Raw genomic sequence first — 24,603 nt, forward strand, 5'->3', positions numbered from 1 at the left:
CTACCGCCTTCTTGTTGCAATATCTATTCACTATTTTGAATCCAACATCAGAAAGTCTAAAGTTCTTAAACATGTAATTGTAGCCTAGCTGGGCACACGGATCAAGACCTCCGTGCTCAGTTTACACCTCTACTTTTTTTTTTTTTACACCTACCATTCTCACCTCCTTCCTCTTTTTCCAGGAAGACAGGAGAGTCAGGGGAGTCAGGAACAGAAGATGGGCATGTTGTGGAGGATCGTGACACCATGCTGCCTCTTTTACTGTCTCCAGTCAAGCGGATTAACCAATGGTCAGACACTGAAGAACTTGTAGAGCCTAGGGATGCAAGGCATGGAGAGAGGAAAGTATGAACCAATGTATTATTTAAAATACTTGTTAGAAAATTCTGTATTTTGAATCCTACTTTAGAGAGCAGAGAAGGAGCAGAATTTTTAATGACATCCTGTTCATGTGGGATCTGTGCCAAATATTGATTTTTGCTATAGTTAATCCTGCACAGTCTGGTTATTTATCAACATTTAGCCACAGTAGTCTGCATGATTAATGCGTCATTAAATAACTCAACAGTTATTCGTAGATGTATGGTAAAAAAAATATGTATTTGGAGATTTAACAAAACTAAAAATTAAAGTCATCAGGTTTTTTTATGATACTTTTTGGTGGGTTACAAAGATAAATCAGAGAAAACCCAAGTTACAATTTAATACTTACAGCGGCCTTGTTTACTTGCTACAAGTCGGCAGTTTACTTTAATTACAAAATTAATGTTGTATTCAAGGGAAATGTTCTTTCCTACAAAAGTATAACAGTGGTGTATTGAGAGACATAATAGATACCACGGATAAAGAGTGTTTGTCCCAAAATAACAATGCACAAGATAGTTACCTCGAGTTTGTTGAATAGCGTCATTGAATGACCTTGCATTTAATATTTTTTAAATGTTACATTATGAAAAGTTTTTAACTGATCTATTTTGACTTTACATGAATTGTAGATTTTGTCTCGTGTCAAAGAAAATACATTTTTAGTATTTTCTCAAATGATTTTGATTTTTTTCAGGTAAATTAACAGTACGAAAAATAAGGCAAAACCTTGTAATTGGCAACAGTCTATTCATTTACTCATCTATTGAATCGTTTTTGTACATAGTATGAAAGGGAAGCATACCTCTCAGAGAGCTGCTGGCTGACCATGGCGGAATGATATTCCGTCTTTGGTAGAAGAGAATATAGGCCCCTTTGGTACAAACTTCCTCCTCTGGGACCAAGTCAACACTGCTGTCATCGTAGCTGTACCACACACCATCCACAGAGTTCCGGCAATAGGCTGATGGTGAACATTTACACTAGTTTTTAATACAAGCAATACTTTCAGTGTGATTTAACAGAGGAGAAATAAATCAATACAATTGCTTTCTTGCCTCAAGGAGGGTCAAGGACTGAAAAAAAATACAAATGTATTATATTTATTTATGTATGTAATTAAGCAAGTTAGGAAATAGTATATAGCTTTCACAAGGTAAAAGTGTTAATTAAATGTCCTTTTGAATGTTGATATATGGCTCGAAATTATAATACCCGCTTATTAAAGTTAATGAGAAAAAATGCTTGACACACATTTTGTGAAAGAATCATAGAAGATTGTGTTGGACATAAAAAAAAGCTTAATGTCATGACTGCATATTCAAGAATGCCTCAGAATCAAATATCACAGACACAACGTAAATGGTAAATGTCACTCAATCTATTTCCAGTTCCTAAGACAGAGCACTTTCTGCTCTCAGTATCCACCACAATTTTATGTATACGATGGAAGGTTCTCAAAAGCTAGAGTGGAATGATCCTAATTGTGAATATTTATCATGAACACAAACCTAAAACACTTCAAGTTGCAAGTTAATTGAGGTTTTATTTAAGAGGCTCTTTCTTAATGCTATATGGTCTTCTATATTTAATCAGATGACAAGACTAATCGTTGGAATGAATTGTGATTCGTCTACCAACAAAGCAATAGCTTATAGTAGCCCTGTTTTAGGTATCTGAAATAAACCTGCATGAATGCCAATGAAAACCCTGAACCGGTTGACTGTGAAAGAGATGTGCTAAAATGGGAACAACAAAAGATGCAAGCACAGACTCCTGTCGTCAAGTACTTGGTGTAGTTTGGCGTATAGCATGAGGTATATAAGACATGTAGACGTACCAGTGTAGTGCCCCCCGTGCATTCCTCCATGATGATTGCACACTGCGTACAGGTCATATAGGTAGTCGTGAGGAAAGATCATGTCCACAGGTGGGTGTTGTTGACCCGCGGACTTTGGCCGAGATGTGGGCCACGGCCCGCTATTCAAGTTACGCATACTGTGGCTTCTTTTAACAACATGAGGTGCCATGTCCAAGGCAGTCAGCGGGAAATGCACCAGTGTGGAAAGTTTATTTCTCCGTTCGCCTACCTGTAATCAAATATTTTCTCTTTATTATTATTATTGTTTTTTACCTTAACCAAAGAATGACACAATAAAATCAATTACGGTTGCAATAAGAAAGACATAGTGAGTTTAATCATCATTCATTGACAAATAATAGTATAACGGTATCTTGAAGGACTACAGAAGAAGAGACCACGCCAAAAGACGGTTTCCAAATTGCTGTTTGTTTTGTTTCATCATGAATGACATTGCATATGAGTAATAACTTCTAAATTAATCAAGTATGTGGACAATATGACCAAATCAGACTGTATGCCTTCCATATACTAAGGCCTTTGAAGAATGGCGAAAACAGCTAAAAAGCAATATGTCAAAAACAACAACAAAGCCAGCCCTTTGTATCAAATCTTTGAAAACCTTTGGATCCAAAGCCTTGACATTTACTTTGTGTTCTTTGTAAAAACTATCACCGTATAGTATTTGAGAAATGCTCCAAGCCCAGCCCCCAGAAGCACATTTAGATCTTTTTTCATAAGCATTTATTTTAGAGGTAAGATCTTGAACCCGAGGCAGAACCCGACCCAACCTGACCCGAAATCAATCAATCATTACATCGGATTCATGTTGGGTCGGGCAGGGCTTCTATCTGGATGAAAAAAAAAGTTTACTAAAACGATGGATATTAAACTAAGGAATACTTTTTCTAAAATAAATAATTTGGAATCTGCCTAAAACAGGGCCGAAAATTAATACCCGCGGGCCAGTTCAGATAACAACTCTAATTTATTGTATTAATATTCCACAACTGTGCTTGGTTTGGTTCCTTGTAACGACCCCAAAGCAGAATGAGGAAAGCGTCTGGTAAAACTGCAAAAGCCCCCAAAGCTTCTCCTCCACATTTTGCATTCCAATGAGAAAAACATTTGGAAGACTGTTCTTTTTCATGTCAGTTTAAACTTTTGAATTTGGCTCTCCAGAGTTCCTCCAGCCCAAACCGGTCCTCAAGGGCTACTTTGGGTCCTGGATTTTGTTCTAACAGTACAAACAAGTCATACATTTTATACATTTCTGCTAAACTAGGCAGCATCTGAGGGCAATCAAATGATTACGCTGCTAATACACCAGAGTGTTGAAAAGATGTTTGGTTGGAATGAATTCTTGCACCGACTGCGGCCCATTGTGGAATCACTTGGAGACCAGTGATCTAGCCCAAGCTACTTAAAAAAGTCCTGAATACAATAACCAATGCACTCCTATTTGTTCATAAGCACGTTACTTATGATTCCTCTTCTTTGTAATCTATCTCTGTTTTATGCAAGATATTAAGCTATGCGTCAATGCTTGCTTGGACTGATCACTCAGTAATGTGATAGTTTAAAGAGTTGAGATGTATAATTAAAGTGGTGTGCTGCTTCTATACACATACCTGTCGGAAACGCTTGAGGTGAAGGATAAGTATGTCAGGGAGTGTCCACAAGCTCATCTTGACCATACCCTGCTGCATTTGTTTGCAATGGGGGCACTTCCAGGCGTCATCTGGGGCCAGCTGCAACCAGGGAAAAGCACGCGTCAATGCGACAGGCTGTTGTAGTAGACTTTGACTTCACAAGTATAGTATGTGGGACAAAATGTCATTCCCTTGAATTAATGCTGCTCTTGCACCACAACGTACCTTCTAAAATGTTGATCTATATATATATATATATATATATATTACGCCCATTGTGGGTGCTTACAAAGGTTCCTTTAAAATGCCACATTTGAGATTTCCATCTCGCTCATAATTGACGAGATTGAAATGTGACACACATGAAATAAATGTGACAATCAGGCAAGCAGCATCATGCTCATGGAAGAGAAATGGGTCGTAAATATGTGAGGCTATTGTAGGATATGTTAGGAAATGGGTGCGGGATATGGTCCCTGCAGAGGAAATAGGTCACTGTGGTTATACAATGACCCATCACTAATACCTGTAAAATAAACGGCAAAGTTTTAAGCCCAAATTTGTCACACTGGAAGACCTTTGTTGGCACTAAGCAGGCATTACTAAAAGCTGCAATTCTATCTCCAGGGAAAAGTACGGCGTGTGCATGACCTAAAATAAACCACCACAGGCATTCAATTTAAATTATATTATTTTATGCGTTTTTTTCTTTTGTTTTATGGTGGATGGAAAATAGGAGATAATAATAAAGAACATTCCGTCCTTATCATTAAATTATCCTGGTTTAGACATCACCAAAAGAATGTTTGTGAATAGAGGGTGAACAATTTCTGATAAAAAGCAAAAAGTTGTCACTGTAGTCATAACTGTTGCTTTAATAACAGTAATACCCTTGAGTTTTGATAGTCTAATTTCAGCCTTTCAATTAAGAAATAAAAGGATATGCTCTGAAGAACAGTGCAACATTCCTTCACTGCCAGAAGGTAATGTAATAAATGCTTCCAGCACTGTTCAGCTACCATAATGATGTATATTGTTTTGAATTATAAAATTATATTTGTTGTTTCAAAATGGCTTCTGTAGGAGGACAAATATGCTTATGTTCACTGGGATTTTTGCCCATTATATTCATTTTAAGACATTAAGAAATTATTTTCTTCTATTTTTTGTTTTTTCTCACATCTGTCATACAAAATTGGGATACTTTGACCAATTTTAAAAGGTTTAGTTGGCAGTTGTGTGAGCACTATGGAACGTATTAAAGAATTTACATATAAAGTACTGTGCTACTAAATAAATATTAAAGTTACGAAAAAAAGTTCTGGAACTAGCAAATGAATTGGTTTTCTGACGATGGGGGAAAAAAAACTGTTGTTTTAACTAGAAGCAAAGCTTCAGCTAATAAAAGTAACATTAGAATGAACCTTGTGTTTAGACTCACCTGCTCTTCTTTGGTATAAAGCTGAAAACACTGGTCCAGAGTGCAGTTATGTTGCTGAAGATGCTGCTGCTGCTGGTTCCTCACACTTTCAGCATCCTGTACCACTTCCTCTTGGATACTGCCAAACAGACTTAGGCATACAAGAATTCTTGTCACACAGATTTGCTTTTGAGCAGACAAAGGGATGAATTGGTCACAAGTGTAGGCTGACTTTTGCTGTAATTTTTGTGCAACCTACTGCACTTGGCAGTCATGCAGCTTACCAGTCTTTAAGCTTCTGCTCCCACTCAATGACAACTTTGACATGTTGAGGTCCCCCGGGCCCACAAATCTTCAGTGCTCTGAAATGGAAATATTGCACAAATAGCATCATGTTTACAGCGTTACGTTTAAATGTAAACGCTTACGATTATCCACTGGAATTAGAACACATTTTGGAGCGAAAATATTCCACAAAAATCAAACTATTAGTCTAGGAAGAAGGATGAAGATCGATGAGGGATAAGAAAATAAGCTTTTTTTGCCAGTGCGCAACTATCTTGAGAAAAGCAGTTATAAAAGTATCTCTCCATCACTCCCATCACGGAGATGAAAATTTAATCTAGTACTCGCCACTTTTATGTTTGTGTTAACCAACCTTGCTAAAAATGATTATTTATTTTTGCACCACTTTCTCCCAGGTGCAATTTGAAACATTCACGTTTGAAGGCTGTAGCATGTATTCATTTTTGGTAGACATAGTGGGTTGTAGACTACACATGCTGAAGGTGCACATGATTGTTATTAACATTAGTGTGTAGTTTGTTGGCATCTGTCTACTCTGATTGATATGCAACAATAGCATGATAGCGTAGGTAGTTTGCTTTATTCTTTATTGCATAATACTTACCTGGGAGACAAATGAGAAGTACTGTCCTTCTCATCAATACAAATGGTCATTTCAAACTGAAATGAACATTTTCTCAAGGCGACTCACTTTTTCCAATGAACTTTCTGACTTGCAAATGCTTACAATTGAAGGCTATTTTTTTCAGCACCAAATCTAGAGCTGTAATGAAAAGAAATTCTCTAATGAAAAGTTCTTCTGTGTTAATACTGTCTTAAATTATTTCCTGCAGTTAAAAAAAGGGGATGTACTTGATGCTCATTCTGAATCTTTCACTTTGATACTTGCACTCAAAAAAACAGAGCTAGATTTTAGTTACTATTTTTTTTTTACCTCACTTCATTTTTATTGTTTATAAATTATGTCTACTTATTTATATGTTCACTTCATGGTAAAGCTTTGAATCTCATTGTATGACAATAAAGGCATTCAATTCAATCCATTCAAATTAGACTAAACAGATGCCTTTTCTGTGACAAATCGACAATGATTCGTAGGGCAACCTCATGATTGTTTAGTCTAATCGGAGCATAGAGCCTTTTGTGAAATTGATATTACAATTTTTGTTGGTTTAAATATGGCTTCGGTCTTGCTTTTATACTCTATGACCATATGAAAAAGATCGGAGACTACAATTATGTCTTCTCTTTATATTTGGATTGATTTCTTGATAACTTCACTGTTGTACTAAGTATTCTTCACTCAATGATGACCAGAAACGGCAATCTTTCCCAATCTCCCGCCATAATCACAGTGGCGCCACGCTAGATGCACTTCACCATATGTATCGAACTCTCCAAATACTTCCCTTGGTATTGTTATCTGCATATTTATACTTCTTTTATTCATTCATTTTCTTTACCGCTTATCTTCACAAGGGTCACGAGTGGGCTCGAGTCAACCCCGGCCAAGTATGGGCGCCAGATAGGGGACACCCTAATTTGGTGGCCAGCCAATCGCATGGCAACCTTTCATTCAATCGTGTTATTTATTTCATTTATTCATATATTTCAACAGCACTTATCATCATCGGGGTCACTCTTACCAGTCAACTGTAGTGCACACATAGAGACAGACAAGCATTTGGACTGTCAATCACATCGCCACCGAGTGCGAGTCGAACCTAAGCTTCCCGCACCAGAGTCAGGTCAACGAACGACTGCACCCTCAGATGGCTTTCATCTCTGTTTTACCATTTGTAATATTACCCCTTGAGAGCTTGTTTATTGAACTTCACATCTGCTATGTGCTTTGTGTGCAAATGGTGAGAGCAAAAGAACAGCAAAAATTGTATGAGATTGACACTGCCATAGTCTGTAATGGATGTGGAATTATACTTCCTGGGCTCATTTTAGTAGAAAAAAATGGCGTAATTCCTACCTATTAACAGCAGAGTGGTGCAGCGGTCTGCTGTCTTGAGGTGACAGGTAACTAGGAGACGCTGATACTCCTACCACTCGGATCTTAAACAGCACCCTAGTGTTCTGCAATTACATTGATTCTTATTAGTACAGCACACAAATTCAGTATACTGGTCATATCTTACAAGCGTAATGCGTTCTGGGACTAAGCTCGTATGTTGATTTACTCGTATCTCAAATCAAATTTCCTATAGAAATGAACTAAATACAAATGAGTTCGTTCCCACCCTCTGAAAAAAAATACAAAAAAACAGGATGGAACAATGGAAAAACATATTATTATTGGTTGGCTTGCAGGCCTAAATTGCACCGTGTATGTTTACTCAAATAGTCATGTGTTAAAATACAACAGTGACATCTCCTGGTTATCAGTGCAGCCAACAAACACATTCACAAGTTTGTCCTTTTTGCCTTTTGTGACACAATACACAGAGCCAGCAGGTTTAGTGAGAAATCAGTGTAAAAGGTCGTAACAAATGCTGACCATGTCCAAAGTGAAATTGATTCCACTGGTGAAATCTTAATTAGTCATTTCTTGTGACATTTCATGGCACTTATAAACTTGTAAATATATATTAATTAATTCATTCATCTTCCATATACAGCCCATCCTCGAAAAGGTTGTAGGGGTTGCTATAGTCTAACCTAACTTTTGTGGGACGAAAGGCAGACCACACCCAAGACTGGTTTAGGCTCTTTTTCTGTCACATTATTCGGTCAGTCCTCATTTTCAAAATAGCAATCAAACCTATCTTTTTTTTTTCTTGTGCCAACTTGTAGGCTTACATTTTGTCAGGTGCAGCTATATAAAAATAAAAACTTTTTTAACCATAGTTAAAAGATACATAACTTACATTTCAAAATACCACAAAGCTTGGGAGTAAAATGTGTGTTTTTTTTAATTTTTAGGAACAGTTTATTTATTCTCATTAATTCATCCTGTATGAAACATTAACATACAGATGTAACTGATTAAAAATACCTCTGGGTGGTGCCATAATACCTCAAGAATGAAGAAGACATGCCTGCCTTCACGAGACTTCAGGGTAACAAAATAGTGCAGGGAGCAATACTACAACTAAAGCATCATCCTGAGTTGTTCTTTCCAGACAAACAATCGATATCATTGGTGGCAACAATTGAACCTAATAGAATTCTGTTCATAAAGAAGCTCTAGTTATCAACGCTGGGCCTAAATAACGCAAACCTACAAAAACTGCTCACATTGAAGAAGTCTCAAAATTTGAACTAGATTTTTGTGTTATTTGGTACTATTTGAGTCTGATAGTTCCTTAACATTATTCAAGATCAATAGGAGTTTACTCTGATTAAAGAAAATCCCTAAACCTTGTTTTCTGGCTCGAGTGAGACCTGCTGGACTCGTGTCTTCTGGTATTTACCTGAGCATGAGATCTGTTCAGCATCAGATAATACAGCTTGTTGAGGAGGTTCTGCTGTAGCTGCTCCCAGGAGATGCTCTTGTCTTCCAGTATGAGAAATGGTGGCCCGAACCTTATAAAAATAGAAGAAAAAAAAGAACAGATAAAAATCACCAGGAGGAATATAAACTCATATCATAACAAAAAGCAGTGAACACTTTAGAATGACTGTTGACACTATGATTTCAAAAGCAAAGTCAGAAGCCAGGGGATTCAGTACAGCTTTAGTGAAGATTATCATTGAAAAATGATGATGAAAAAATATTGTGCATCGCATTGAAGGCAATTATTGAGAGCATACAATTGAATTTAAAGGAACAGAGCCCAGTTTAATAGATTGACTGCTTTTTAGAGCAAAACACTTCAATTTAAATCACTTCTGCAATGTGCAAAGGTATAAGCATTATATATCTCAATTAAAGATTGGTGTTAGAAATCATAATCAATATAGTGTCCAACACTGAAGGGTCTTAGGCTCAATTAACATGTGATCTCAGGCACCTACTGTATGGTAAATAACTTACGCATACGTCTCTTAACTCTACAATTAAGCATGGCAGTGTTAGTGTAAACAATTTTCTTTGGCAATAGGACATTTGTAACTTGGTAGTCTTCAGTAAAATGTTTTAGACAAAAAATTAGAATACTTGTCAGTTGGTCCAATTGTGTGTGATCAATACACTGAAAAAACAAGAAAATCGAGGCTTGGTGATCTAAACACAACACGTGTTAAAGTTTTTTTTAATAAAAATGATAGAAAAAAAATTGCCCAGAGCAATAAAACTACAGGGATCCATCAGTTAAATCACTGGCTTCCTGGCCAACCGAGAAATGGGATTAAAATGACATTTTTGCCCTTTTTTGGTTTATTTTACAAAGTCAAAGACTACGGGTTGTGGCTCAGTTAAGTCCAATCTATCGAACTGGGTAAAATACCCCCTGAGGTAATAAAAGATCATTAAGAGATTGACATCTCTGGCATTACCGTTAAAAGCCTGTCTGCACTCACGTCTCACATATTACTGCTGTGTAGTTAAAAAAAAAAAGATTGAGAAAGTGACTTTCTAAATCCACAGCTCACCTGACAGCCTGCTGACCACATCCTGACGTATTGCAGATGAGGAGTAGAACCTTAGAGACACTGCCCTGATTCAGGTATTCAGTGGATAATGTACCAGATGATGGCAACTTTCCAGCCGATGAGCTGTGGGGGGAGTTGGGGAGGCTGTGGTGATACCCTGAGGATAGAAGAGCAATGGAAGTCACACAGAGAGTATATGTATCCATTTTGATTGATATCCATTTTATGAATGATAGTTATTTCAGAAATCTTGCGACTATAAACCGCTACATTTACCCCAATCTGGTTTATAGTGTAGTTCAATTTATTTATGGTTATGTTTTAAGATAAAGACTATGTATTTTGCTGTAAATATTTCAGAGTAAAATGTGGACAATGATCCATCTATCCTCCCAAACATCTACTAATCAAATAACAGGAAAAATATTGACTGTCACATTCATTCACTTTAATATTTTATCACTTATACCAATTGCTTTTCAACCTTGAAATTAAACACATTGTTAAAATAAATAACAAAACAGTGAACACACATCAGACAATACCGGCCGGTTGCCAGAATTACTTTGTAAAACCCCTCTTGAACACCATAAAACATTTATTTCTATCCATCAAGCTTTTTTGAATTATGGTCTTGAGCATAAAACGCCTTTAAAAAAAACATAAAAAGACATGCCTAAACTTGCAGTAAGCAAATTACGCCTCTGTCTGAAGGAGAATGAATGTGTGTTTGTATAAAAAAAATAAAAACAAATGTGGCAAATGTCAGAACTGGATGGAGGTGTGACGTCTGGTACAATGTGGTTCAATAACTAGTGAGTGACCCCTACCATTAACAATGCGCACACTGACTAAAAATACCCTGTGGCCTGTGAATTTGAGCTCACATGGATCAAAGGTCTTGACTGTAAACGAGCATGAGTGGCCACAGACCACCTGAGCTCCAAGCTGACTGAGAAAAGACAGATCAAGTAGAGGAAAAAGACAAGATACCACCTGATTCCAGTCACTTTTTGAGTGATTTTCCATCAGAGCAAGACATCAATTTTAAAATCCAAATGATAAAAGTGCATTAACATTAATCTATCTTCATTAAAATGAAAGTGTTAACCAAGAAAATGTTACTCGCTGACTATACTTACCTTATATTTAACTGTTCAAATATAAGTTTTAGAAAAACTGAAGCTATATACAGCATTAAGGTTTATTTATCAAGATTTTTAATTGTTCATCTTTTAAAATCCAGCATGCAAGGAATCCTACCACAAATATTGTAACCCTTTAAGTGCTTAAAAGCAAATTAACTCTACAATCCTGCTGATAGTTGCTGCTTTACTTGGTAACAATACTTTAAATGAATTAAATGTCTACTCAACTAGCAGGTGTCATTTAAAGGGGAGATTGTAGCAAGTTCAATAGTTCAAAATATAAAATCATATTCGAATTAAAAAAACATGATAAATATGTAGCTAAGCATCTGCAGGCTCCCACTGTGCTTCTAATTTAACTTGCAGTTTGTCATTAATATGCTTTTCATGTTTTATTTTGGAAGAGCTAATTAGAGTGAGTTGTTGTTGCTGGAATAAAAAAAATAAAAAAACATTTGTTTGACATTATGCACCACGTGGCTTTGATTTATTCCGGCAATCAAAGGAAGTAGAGCACAGCGTATAACAATATCCAAAGAGTGCTGCAGACACAAAAGGCTTCCTGTTACTTTCATGAATCGGAATGTGTCGATGGGAATGTTAGAAAGAGACAAAAGATTCACATGACAAAGCCTGTATCTGGACTGCAGCGTTGATGTTTCCTGTTTAATGAGTACCTGAGTGTGACACAGATCCTGCACGGCCGTGCAGAGGTGGAGCTTGAAAGGCATAGATGACGTCACTATCGGAGATGGCTGTCAGGTCGTCGTCATCTGTGAAGGAACGTTGGAAACCTGTGGAGTAGACTTCGGCCAGGATGATCTGCATCATAAGAAGCAAATGTTTCATTCTACTAAGAAAATTTCAACAAGCTGAAGTGAAATTTATTTTATCTGTACCATAACAAAAGGGCTTACAAGAACTTTCTTTGTAAAAGAGAAGCTTACATTGAGACTTTATGCTGGCAAACAGGCGACATACATACTAAATCTTAGATAATTACTTTAAAAACGTATGATAAATACACTCAATTTCCCAAAACAAGCAAAAATGCCACTAAAAGCTTTTTGACAGGAAGTTTTTTTTTATCCAATACATCGTTTTGTGGATTAGTTTTCTATTGGTCGTTGATGAGTGTAACGAAAAGATCCATCGTATATTAAACAGCGGTATCATTTTTGAAGGTCCCTCAGATGAACACATAAACACATCCATTGGCTGGCAAGCCAGGTTAATGGACTTCCATAAACAATGAATTGGTAAGGAGTTGCAGCACTCTGTGCCTTGCCATGGGTGCTAGCCAGCTACAGCTGTGGATCTGCTCGCCTGATCAGTGTCAGACATGAGGAGGATGTGATGAGATTATCAAACAATGGTAATGCAAATAGTTGGTGGACTTCAAAACTTGTCTATCAATCGTTGTCCTTCTAGGTGACGCTAGCATCCAACATGTCCTCTCATTAATCTTTTTGACTTCCCATTAATATCAGAAAAAAACAAGGCAACTATCGGTATAATGTATACATGGAACTTGGCACACATATATGATATGGCTAGAATGGGATTTGTTAAAAAGCTATGGAAATTTTCTGGAAATTTTGAAAATCATGCACCTGCTCTGGAGAGACGGCTCCCTCCTCTGCAACCATGGCCCTCAAGATGGATAGTGAACCAAAAAGAGGCACGGCAAGCCCCACTCGTAGATATCGCTGACCTTTGGTGCTCAACACCAGTGTCACGCATATCGGCCTGCAAACAGAGAAAGAGATCAAGCTATGGACAATGAATATTAGCCTGTCTTGACGAACGCCATTACTATTCTTATGCATATACACGTATACATTGTTAATAGTGTGGTCAAATGCAGAAGATGGGGCTATTTCATGCACAGTAAGTACCATGCAATCTTTGTTTTCCAGACAAATTTGGATAATTTAAGCAATAATGACTTATGGGTGTTTGTTGCAACATCACAAGAGAAGAGGTCAGGAAGCACAAATTTAAGAAGGATGAGAAAGTGATGTAATGTGGACCTGCGCTTGGAAACAATCTCACTGACAGTGCACAAGAACTCACAATAAAGAACACTGTTGAGGACAAAAAAAAAGCCCTGGGGGAGAAATAAAACAAAAAGAAAAAAGCGGAGTAACAAGGTCAAACTCAGGGCTTAAACATGAGAGAAAAGTGAAGTAGGCCTTTAAACTTGCATTTTGATGTTGATGGTTTGTGCTTCTCTGTCGGTCGGAGAATCAGAATAAAACCTCTGCAAATCAGAGCTGCTGATTTCCAAAGAGGCATTGTTTGTTATCCTCACAGAACTGCCCCAACTAAGTTGCAAAGTAAGGTGGATGTATGTTGCATAACCACTTATGTACAATTCAATTTTATTTGTAGTGTTGTGTTTGTACATATGTCTATGCATGTTAACATATTGGCGCAACAAGGCAGCTGCCGCTGATCTTAAAATACTCAAATTTACCCAAAACGGAGTTGGTGGAATGGGGAGTTATCACTGGTATCATTACCACCAAAGGGCACCGAATTGAAGCTTATAATTGCGGCACAGTTTGAAGTGCCCAAGATCTATGTATCACTTCACAAACAGCTACCATCCTGATAAGCTCATTAGAAGAGCCAAATATGCATGTCGACTTAAAAATGAGGTAATAATCGACTGAGGTTTTCTGATATAAGAAGCAACTAATGTTACCACCGCTGAAAGTTTTGCAACTGAAAGTTTTTAATCAACCCTTGTCTGTCTCTTTAATAAAGTCCTCTAGACTGTCCTTCCTTTCTATGGAAATTGTCTTTTTCATTGCATGCATGCATGCAAAGTAGTCAAGCCTTAACAGAAGATCCAATGAAAGAGGCCTTTTCAATCTATCACCCAACCAAACTAGCTTTGGGCCTTTTATTCACATATATACATACCCACCAAAAATATATCCTGTGTATGTGTTTTTTTTAAAGAAAAAAAACATCTGTAGCATTTCTTTAAAAGAAAGGATTAACAAATTGATACAAAATAAATTGTGTCAGCTGTTAAACATTTTGTTCACTCTAATGACACTTTAAAACATTCTAAAGAAAACTGTATAAGCAACAAAAAAGACATGGTATTGTCTGACGGAAACGCACATAAATCTTATCTCATTATTCTAGTACACTGCGTAACTCTATATCAGACAACTATAGGTTTCATTCCATGAAAATGGTCAGTGAATATCAGCATATGAACAGCCTCTAACAAATAATTGGAATAAAATTCAGTGGATTTTGCTTTTTAAACAGAAATGTGTGAAAAACAACATTTGAAAATGTGTGTTTTTGTATAAATTACCTGGTTTGACGCAGAGGGATGGGCAGGGATATACATAAAAAGGGGTCGAAGGTGTTGCTCTGCTTAAGGCAATGAGGGCAAGTCAGAGATGACCTGTGGAGAAAACAAAAGGCAAGATCAGATTAAATTATACTATTACAATTTTATTATAGTTATTATTATTGTTGTTGTTGTTATCATTATTACTATATTACTGTGTTGCAAAATTGCAGAAAAAACAGTCTTTTTTTCTATTTGTAACAGTAATAACACCCACCCAAAAATTAATAATGCCATATAATAATGTCTCAGTGGATGACCAACCCAAAGAATAATTAGGATAGATCATCTATTAGAAGGATGGCCTCTATTTGAGGAAATCTTATGTAAAGGAATTGTTTTTATTTTTCATAATTCATCAGTTAGCAATTAATGTATTGTATTGCACTTCCAGTGGATCCACATCCACAGTTACATGACTCATCCCCCAAATTTTGAATAAAAGACAGCAGAAAATTCTCGCATATGCACTGTTGACCCGATGGACCAAGAGATATAAAGCATCAGCACAGACACAAAATCCTCTTAAGTATGACGTCAGCGCGCAAGATGCAAGTTCGCAGTCTTGTAATTGGAATGCACCACAGTGTAGATGAAGAGCCTTGAATTAGGCCATCTAGATAAGAAAAAGAAATAAAAAGGCTGCTATTTAGACCTTGGGCACGAAACAAATCGCAGGGAGAGAAGAAAAATACACAAATGTTATCTCTGGATAATGAGGGGATCAAAGATTCCTGAGATCGATGGGAAAACAAAAGGAAGAAAAGAATTAGACAACAGGAGTGACAAAAACTACAAAGATATTCGTATCGGCAAGGTCGTATGCAATACAGTGAGGTTGACAAAATAAATAAGAAAGACTGAAAAAACAACAATAATATATATATATATATAATAAAATAATAATAATTGTTTTAAATGTATTTTTTTTACATCCAAGGGAAGCAAACATGCACACAAAAAATAACGCCATCCACGTGTTTTTTACCCTAATTAGTGAGGGTAATCCTAATGAAAAAAACTATTGCAAGTTCATTTGATGAACATGTAATTAATTAGCTGACATAATCAAGGTAGCTTTGTGAAAACTCTGTACACAAATCCTAGGTAAACGAGTGATTGGTAATGAAGGAGTACTAGGGATTCTGATATTAAAATCTGAATTTTGACTTTATCCTGAAAATTCTGACCTTGTGAGTATAAAGTTAGTACATTATTCTCAGAATTTAAATTAATATACTCGTAATTCCACCTCAAAGGAAAATATCTTTGCATTTCTTATTCGTAGCTTGATGAATCATTTTATTAGCATACACATTAAATACAAAATGTGTATACATATATAATTCTAAAAGGTTTAGAATTGACTGGATTAGTTAGGGTTTCGGTTTTCATTAATTGCAGCCAAATTTCCAAACATCCAGAAGATGGCACAAAGGCTGATGATGTTTTGGTTGCTGTTCTGTCTAACCACAAGAGTGTATGAGTTGCTAAAATGTTTAAAAAAATACTTCAGATGTTTTCACCATATATTCTGACAAATATTTAACATTGCTTAACATCATGAAAAACTTGCTCAGAATACCTTGCAGGTGATTTTGTGACACTGACAACCTCATCTGTCATACATTGTATACAAACCTGTTTGCAACTGGATGGCGTGCTAGTGACGACAGGGCATTAAAAATAGACCAGAAAATCAGACTGACAGACCGAATGAAGCTTCGACAAAGACGGATTCAAACAGAATCGTGGCAACACAAGTGATGCCAGCGCCATCTCCCATGTCGACAGCCCAATGCGCAAGACAACATAGGCTCTAATTGCAAACACTTATTCAGATCAGAGAAATCCACCGAGTCCCTCGGAGGAACATCTACAGAAGTACTGAAAGAAATGCGGGGTAAGAGAGACAAGAGGAAGGAATACCATTGAAATAAGAATGAAGAATTGATGTGTCTGCTCCTAGATTATTCGTAGCAAAGATGTAATTATATCAGCCAGTACATTCAGCAAACAATCCACAAAATGAAAATGGAGATGAACACAGCCAGGTGTCAATAGTTTTGTGTTATATATCTTTTTTTTAATTTTCTCATTAATAATAAGAGATATTTGAAGAGAACATCAGAGCTATTTAATTCAAATATGAAAGTGTGCCAGATGTGGCCTCATTCTCTCCATATGAGACAAGCATTATTTATTATTCTCACTGTGAAACAGAAATTAAAAAGTAAAATAGAACTGAGTATATAAAACATCCATTATTTCTCTGCCTTCTAGAAGAATATTTGGAAAGTCTGTTTATCTAGAGGGAAGTGTAGCAGGGCTTGAGAGTACCGGAAGACTGGTCAGTAATGCAGGTGTGTGAAAAAAATTGATACGGACCTAATTGTACGACAGCTAGATTTGAATTCTCCCTCTATTGTTATTTGAAATTTGCTGTTTGGCATTCTCTTCCACTTCCATGCTCTGGCTGTGAAGTACAATGGCTGTCGCAGTAATATGAACGACAGACACAGACAGGCAGGCAAGAGAGAGGATTCAATCCAGTCTGAAAGTTCTCGTGGGGTTTCTTGAAAGAAAAATGGCAAATGGGTCAAACTAATGTTCTACTGCTGATTACTGACAAACTGAAAAATGTACAACCAATCTTTTTTTCTTTTGAAACAAAATTAGGAACAGTTTTCAATTAGTGGATTTGATGCATATCAAATTAATTGACCATATTTCATTAGTCCTGAAAATTTAGTCCAAGTGCTCTTATGATGATTGCCCAGGAAACGGCTACCAGTAACACATTTCAAAAACCCCCCTCAGCCAACTAGTTTGAGAAAGAAATACACTGTTTTTCCTCATTCCAATGTAGTGAGTCTTGCAGTTGCACAATAAGTTTGTTAGCTGTGATGTCACGGCAGATAATCAGTAATGGTCCGTCCAATTTATAGAGCACTAACTTACAAGCGGTGTGGACTTAACAAGAGTTGTCAATCAAACTAGTTATTACGAACCGACCATTTGTCCATTCATCCATCTTCTATCTGATTGATTGCAAGGTATTGGATATAATCAGGATGATTCCCCCTGAATTCATATGTAATGCTTAAAACTACACAACTAGTAATCCCTCGATTATCACCTCTTCACTTATCAACTGAATTTACATTTTTAAGGGTGAGGTAATATCAGCAGGCCTCCTGTATTTTGTGTTTTTCAATATCTCTGGAATCTCATATATTTGGATCAAATTGTATCCTTTGTGTGAGTTATTGTTCATTTCATTATAGACTTCCTATCAAAATTTCTATTGAACACAGATATTCTCACCTGTACTGAGCCTGAAAGTGTTCTTGGACAAAACTATTGCGACCTCTGGGCTGCTTGCTGGTCAGGTCCTCCAATGAGCTGGGTCCCTGGAGACATGGGAAAATAGACATTTGATTATTCAACCTCAAGATGTCGAACAACTCGAAAAATCAGCCAACATTTTAAGGAAAACACGCCTTTGAAGTCACCGTACAGAATTGACTTCACATATGACTTCAGGCAAGCTCCAAAATTACCCGACAAGACCTCAATTCAGATAGCATCAATAAACTCAAGATGAAATGGTGTAAACATTTTAGATGATTATAGTGACCTCAATTATAAGCCTTATCATTTAAATATGAAAAGGTCAACATGTTTACTCTTTAATGACAATTTATTTTTAAATATCCATCGAAATGGACAACTTCCAACAGATAGAATTAAAATACGGCGAATATGAGACTTGGCTGACATGACAGGTTACGTCACAAACATTAATTAGGCCGAAAATGCCCAACTTGCTCGAGAAGACTGATGTTATGCCATGTGCCACCTTTTTAGGTCAAGAATTTTTCCCCCAATCTTTTAGGTATATTTTGGGAGATGAGTCATATATTCATTCATTCATTTCGGAACCACATATCCTTACAAGGGGATGGTGCAGCCCATCCCATCTAACTATGGCCACCAGGCGGGGGACACCCTGAATTGGATGCCAGCCACTCGCCATGTCTATGAGAACATGTATTTTTTTTTTTAAATCCCAACAAATTTTCAGTGGCGGGCCTTCATATCGTGTCTCTGCAGCTCGATGAAGAACACGTGGGAGTTTGGCGACCAGCCAGGTTGCAATAGTAAAAGGTGAAATGTTTATATAGTGTGTGACATGTGGGAGGTACACCTGGAAATAGAACAAAACAAAGTCTTTCAGAAACAACAGGGTCAAATCAGATTTTAGGATGTGGTTACGGCAGGTGCCAACTTTTTGGGACGGTAATGTTGGTTTCATTTTCCTGTGTTTATCTATTTTAAGGTGCTCCACCCGCCCCCATCCCTTCAGTCACATCCCAAAAGAGATGTGCTTCTCACACTTTCCTTCGCAGTGCAATTGTCCACATCACTAAAATCTAGCTGGACATTACAATTTCACAATTACTGTATGAATGAACGTTTTCATACATTATATTTTTTATCTTCTAGCAAATCATCACTACCACTCTTAACTGAAATGTGAGTTTTCTTGCCAAATTTGTCTCCAAATTAAATAAGGGTTCCTTCTTTCCAAAATGTTTGGTGAGAAAAGTGTTGAATTGTATCAACTGGACCATTTGCTCGATGATTTTCTTTCTGCAATACTTTTATTTTGTAATGAATGATCACCTTTTCTAACCTGTGTTCCAAAACTCTTGCATAATGGAAAATTTAAGCAAGCATTGATGGACGATAATATGACAAGAAGCACATGGTGCGACAGCCGATACAGGACAGAGAGATAAAAAGGTCATTTGGAGGAAAGCAGTTTGACAAGGACAATGCTGAGTAAAATATGTGCACCCAGCAGTGTTTCTTTACTTAGCAAACTGAACACTCACACTAATCAGGTCCCCAAAGTGACTGCAAATGCACAACATTGTAGAAAACTATGACATCTCGGCAAAATACATTTTGATTTGCTATTATTGTTGACAATGTTCTCTCAAGACTCATAGTAGTAAACCCAGATGTCTTTATTTTAGCCTCACTTTGTTAAGTTTATGGGATATCCATATTTGGGTAAATGACATACTCCGACACACCACAAACATTCTTACAAGGATCATTAATTTTTCGTAACTGACGAGAGCTATAAATGTAATTCTGATGATGTTTGTGCTTGGTGATTGACTGTTGAACAGTCCAGAGTGCACCCACCTACACTCAAAGTCAGCAGAAATAGCTTACAGCTAACCCATGACCGTCAGGAGAAACATCATGATAGAAAATGAATGTAGCTTTGGCTACACTCTTCTTTCAGTTACACACATTGACTGAACAAAAAGAGAAAGGAATAATGATTTAATGATAAGTAATGCTTAACAATTTGAAAATGATAGCCAGAAAGAGGGCACGGTGACTCAAAAAAAAAAAAAAAACAGGAGGGGAGGCTGTTGTGGGGGTTTGGCTGGCTTACGGAGCGTCATAGGTCAGTCTCCAGCCATTGAAACAAAACGCTGTTGTATCAGTAAAGTGGCTGACTCACAACAATTCTTTCAGTTGTGACAGCCACTGTTAATTCAGTCTATTTGTGAGGGCTTACGGGAACAAGATGACCTGTGAGATAATGACTGAAAGCACAAGCATATGAAAACCCTGTTCAACGGTCCAGACTCATGGTGCACTACAAGACCATTGCACAATACTATTCAATATTTAGAGATGGCACTTAAGACAAAGGGCAAATAGCACAAAGTGTGCCTCTCGCCTCTTTCCTTGAAATTTTTGCTCGTTCCATTTCAGTCGAGTGCATGAAAGCTGCCACTCTGGGTGTTGCCATGGAGATGTCTCTTAGACCAAAAACAAAAGGTAAGAAGAGAAATTAAGCAGCCTTAGACAGGAGTCGCTAGAAAGGCTCTGGAATATCAGGGCTCTTTCCTGGTGGTAACAAGTTCAGTGCCGGCCAGCTACATTGATTCATAACAAAATGAAATGAGGACAATAATGGTGACGTGAGAATTGAATGATTAGACTTTCATAAAGACTGATTACAACTGAAGTGTGGTTTCGGGTGACCTGTAAGATGCATAAAGATAAGAGAAGAAGTTTGCTGAAAAAGGCTGAAGGCATTGATCTTGCCTGATTAGTAAAAATAGTTTGTCATAAAACTGGATTTGTGGAGCATCATTTATCTGTCCACAACCATCAAGTAATTCCAACTATATTTAAGAAAGACAAACGTGGAAACAAGGGTCTGGCAAGAATGGATAAACTGTAAACAAAACAAGCATCAAGTAATTCCAACTATTTAAGGAAGACAAACGTGGAAACAAGGGTGTGGCAAGAATGGATAAACTGTAAACAAAGCAAGAAACTCAGCTTGCATTTCACAAAGCACTTGGTAAGCACACCAGCAGGACCAGTTTTGCTATCACAAAGAAAAAAACTGAATTGCCTCTTGAGATTGGAGGATTTTCACTTCCTTTTTGGCTCCTTGCCTGTCACACTTGGTAAAAGGAGAATGAAAGGCACAACTAAAAGCCGCAAGGTTTCTTTCGTTGTATTGAAGTTCTACATACATCTTTCCCACACAATTGCAGTCTGTTGCTCTGTATGTCAGCAGGTATGTTTTTACAAATGAAAGTCGCTAAGTTTACATTAAAAGCTTTTCTGTGTCTTTGTTAGTGCATTGAGGCAAAAAAGAAAATGTAATTTAATGAAGACCACTTTTTTTAACACATTTAGACTTGCCTTGGTGATAAACTCCTGCTCTAGATGTGCAAAAAAATAAAATACCAAGAGGAAATTCAAAACACACTTGCAAGACAAGCAAAATATCTGAAAGTCCTGAGTCTAGATTTGAACCCCTGCAGATGCACAAGCCAGTCTTCCACTAGGCTGCCCCCTGTGTAAGATGATTTACTGACTGTGAGGGAAAAAAATGGAGTACAGGATCATTATGTAAGTATTACATGTAATACATGTGAGTTTTACAATGTATCACATTCACATTTTCCTTCCCACTGAGTTGTCTATAGAAACAAAAGTATGAGCTTAAAAGTAGCGGCAATAATAAAAAAATGTTGCCATCATATTTTTGGAATTAATCACTGGACGGCTATAAATTAAAAGTTATTGGATTTCACAAAGAAATAAATCCAGTATGTCTGTTTGGGTTTTACGATCAATTGAAGATTAATATCTTGAAATAAATGGACTAAATAGAGTAAGCCATTTACCAGCCTCCAACCACTAGGTTTATCTACTTGCTCTCAAAGATACTCATGCTTTTCTTTCTAAAAAAAAAAAAAACCTATTGCTTAAATTAAACATTTCCTTCTCATGATCCATTAAATACTTTTTCCTATAAATGTTTGGCTGCAACATGTCAATTATTGCCCACTCAGAAGGAAGCCATTGTAAAGGAGTTATGTGCATACTTCACAGAACCATGATTTCCAGACACATTCATTCCTTCTGGGGAAAAAAATCAATATTGTTTTACTGGAAAGACACAGGGGAGAACATAATTCTTCCTTTGTTGTACCTTCTATTCAACTTAAAAGAAGAAACTCAGAAAAGAGGTCTTGAGACATGCCTCCTTTTGTAAGGCTTTCTTTGCTTTGACACCTTCCATGCCTATCCATCTCTAAACCATGTTGGACAATTTTATGCTTTTAACTGAACTGGGGGAAATGATTAAGTGTCACTTTGAAAGGGACTGACACATTTTGCTCACTTATTTGTGAGGTCTTATGAAAAGTGAAAGTTCTAGAAGCTTCATTAACCTTACAGGAGGCCTCTAAAAAGTTCAGATTTACCAAATAAATTAATATCCACTTTTGATGGACATAGAGATAAAAATCTCTTTCATAAGTTTTTGTACCTGCAGCATGTTGCCAATTAAGTGTGCCCTTCAATTAATCATATACTCATTTCCCCAGGAGAGAAATTTGTCAAACTTAATTAACTTGGAAAAAAGACTTCAGCAGTTGAACAACAAATCCTGCCGGAGAGATTATCTTGTTAATTTAACAGGAATCCAAGGAGACACCAATTAAATGATGTAGACTTTTGGTTGTTACACTACTCAGTGATGCTTAATGAATCTTACCTGTTCCTTAAAAGCTATAGAATTGTTTCCTATGTTCAGTAACAACAAGAGCAAATAACAAAACAAAATGTCCAATCAGTTTTTGGTTTGAATCCACAACATATAATGTATATATGAATAGAATCTTTGGAATTGATGCTACTTGAACAGGTCCTCCTCCTTTTAATCAGGGTAGGCTTGTTTAATTTTTAATACATCCCTGCGTTGCTGGCATTTCATCGACAGCGGGTGGGACAGACCTCAACCGCTTCAGATTCCTCTTCCATATCATGTTTTTATTTGCGATACAATTTCCCATGATTTAGTAATTTGTCCAGATAAAAATGTTACTCGTGTTTCATTTAAATTGTTGTCAACCACAGTTTATTCATTCTGCTTTACTTCTTTTGAAATGCCAGATATGGGTAACCTTCTAAATTAATCATTTGAAATGAGGTTTATACAAGATGAACATAGAGCATCTTAGCAAGGACACTTTTTAAAGAGAACATAAATCCAATAATGTATGTTTAAAGTTTTTCAAAACTGGATTAAATGATGATGCTATTTGTGTGCCTTCAATCGCTGTTTGTCATCACAGAGTTATAAACACTGTTCCATGAGAATGTCCAAGTGTTCCTAATGCATCTTTAGTTTTTAGAATGGGCCACAATAAAGTTTTTATGTATTCATCACTTCATGTTATTTTATGTGTACATCTGTGTTTGTAATGTTTTATTAGTTGCCAAATGTTTTCCTCTTCCTCCTCACTGAGTTATATAGGTGTGGAAAGGTTAAGATTATATTAACGCAGTATTGGATTCATGTGCAACATTCAAGAAAAATGTGTTTATAACAGCATTGCTCCCATTTATCACTCTCATAAAAATGGAAACAATCAATGAAAGAAACACTAATAGGTAGTTTTAAATGCTGTCTATTGTCATTAAAACAGTGAGCCATAAATCATCCTTATCCTTCAACCGTTTGTTAGGCAGTGCTGATGATTAAGATCGCTGATGCGTTTCCATCTTACAATCAACGGCACCCACATGTAATACTGCTGCTTGTCAGCATGTCTCATTCACCGACATTTGCCCTCTCATCCGTTCCCTCCCCTAAAAAAGAAACGGGCCAAACTCTTGTGGCGAGCTATCAAACTCACTATTTCTGTCGATGTTTATAAGAGGCCTCACTGGCTGTTTGTACTGCATTTTTCATTGACCCGAATACTGTCTTCACAGTTGGCTGCTGGGACCAGGGCATTCCACCCTCACTCCATTCTGTCACTGTCAACCCCACTGCGGCATGCATTGGCCAAAACACTATCAACATTTGAAACTGAATATTATATACATAATACTTGGACACTGGTGTGGTGTTGCGCAGGCGAACCACTGAGCTGTCGGCAGGATGAAATCGAGCACTGTTTAAATGCACTCGCTTGGAATAGAACTCAGAACCCGAGGCTGAATGTAATCTCTTTGCTCACTCACTTTGTGGTCGCTGTGTAGAGATCTATGCCACTGTCAGACAAAACCCAACATTTCCTATTCTGTTCTCACAATAAATGTTAGGAGGATAATTTGTTCCAGAAGTAGTATCGTAACTTGGATATTTCATTAGTAGAGATGCATTTTATATGTAAAAGGTTTAAGTCATTCCAATAGCAGTCATTCTAAGAGTCCCCAATACGAAAAAAAAACACCAAGGCATTCAACCAGTTCCCCTAATTGTTTTAAACAAGATTAAGGAAAAGATAGAAAAACATTGCTACAAGTAGAATCAACTCACTTTTTTCTTAAGGGTGCATAAAGCATCACATGCTGTTTTTGAC

The 24,603-nt window shown here is 36.9% G+C and overlaps 1 protein-coding gene across 4 annotated transcripts in view; it reads right to left on the minus strand.

Annotated features, from left to right (window-relative positions):
- Window positions 1–24,603, minus strand: part of usp43a (ubiquitin specific peptidase 43a) — a 41,777-nt gene that overhangs the window by 3,901 nt on the left and 13,273 nt on the right. For 3 of the 4 annotated variants that reach the window (XM_077719255.1, XM_077719258.1, XM_077719257.1), the window contains 13 exons: window positions 17,999–18,084; window positions 14,633–14,725; window positions 12,906–13,041; window positions 11,970–12,114; window positions 10,145–10,301; window positions 9,025–9,136; window positions 7,584–7,687; window positions 5,581–5,658; window positions 5,318–5,447; window positions 3,856–3,975; window positions 2,204–2,453; window positions 1,169–1,327; window positions 155–316 (listed from right to left, as the gene is read on the minus strand). In XM_077719255.1, coding sequence (XP_077575381.1) covers window positions 155–316; window positions 1,169–1,327; window positions 2,204–2,453; window positions 3,856–3,975; window positions 5,318–5,447; window positions 5,581–5,658; window positions 7,584–7,687; window positions 9,025–9,136; window positions 10,145–10,301; window positions 11,970–12,114; window positions 12,906–13,041; window positions 14,633–14,725; window positions 17,999–18,084 — 1,732 coding nt within the window. The remainder of the gene's footprint in view (window positions 1–154; window positions 317–1,168; window positions 1,328–2,203; window positions 2,454–3,855; window positions 3,976–5,317; window positions 5,448–5,580; window positions 5,659–7,583; window positions 7,688–9,024; window positions 9,137–10,144; window positions 10,302–11,969; window positions 12,115–12,905; window positions 13,042–14,632; window positions 14,726–17,998; window positions 18,085–24,603) is intronic. The other variant, XM_077719256.1, reaches the window with a different exon arrangement.

Source organism: Stigmatopora nigra, chromosome 6 (assembly GCF_051989575.1).
Source record: "Stigmatopora nigra isolate UIUO_SnigA chromosome 6, RoL_Snig_1.1, whole genome shotgun sequence".
NCBI lineage: Eukaryota > Metazoa > Chordata > Actinopteri > Syngnathiformes > Syngnathidae > Stigmatopora > Stigmatopora nigra.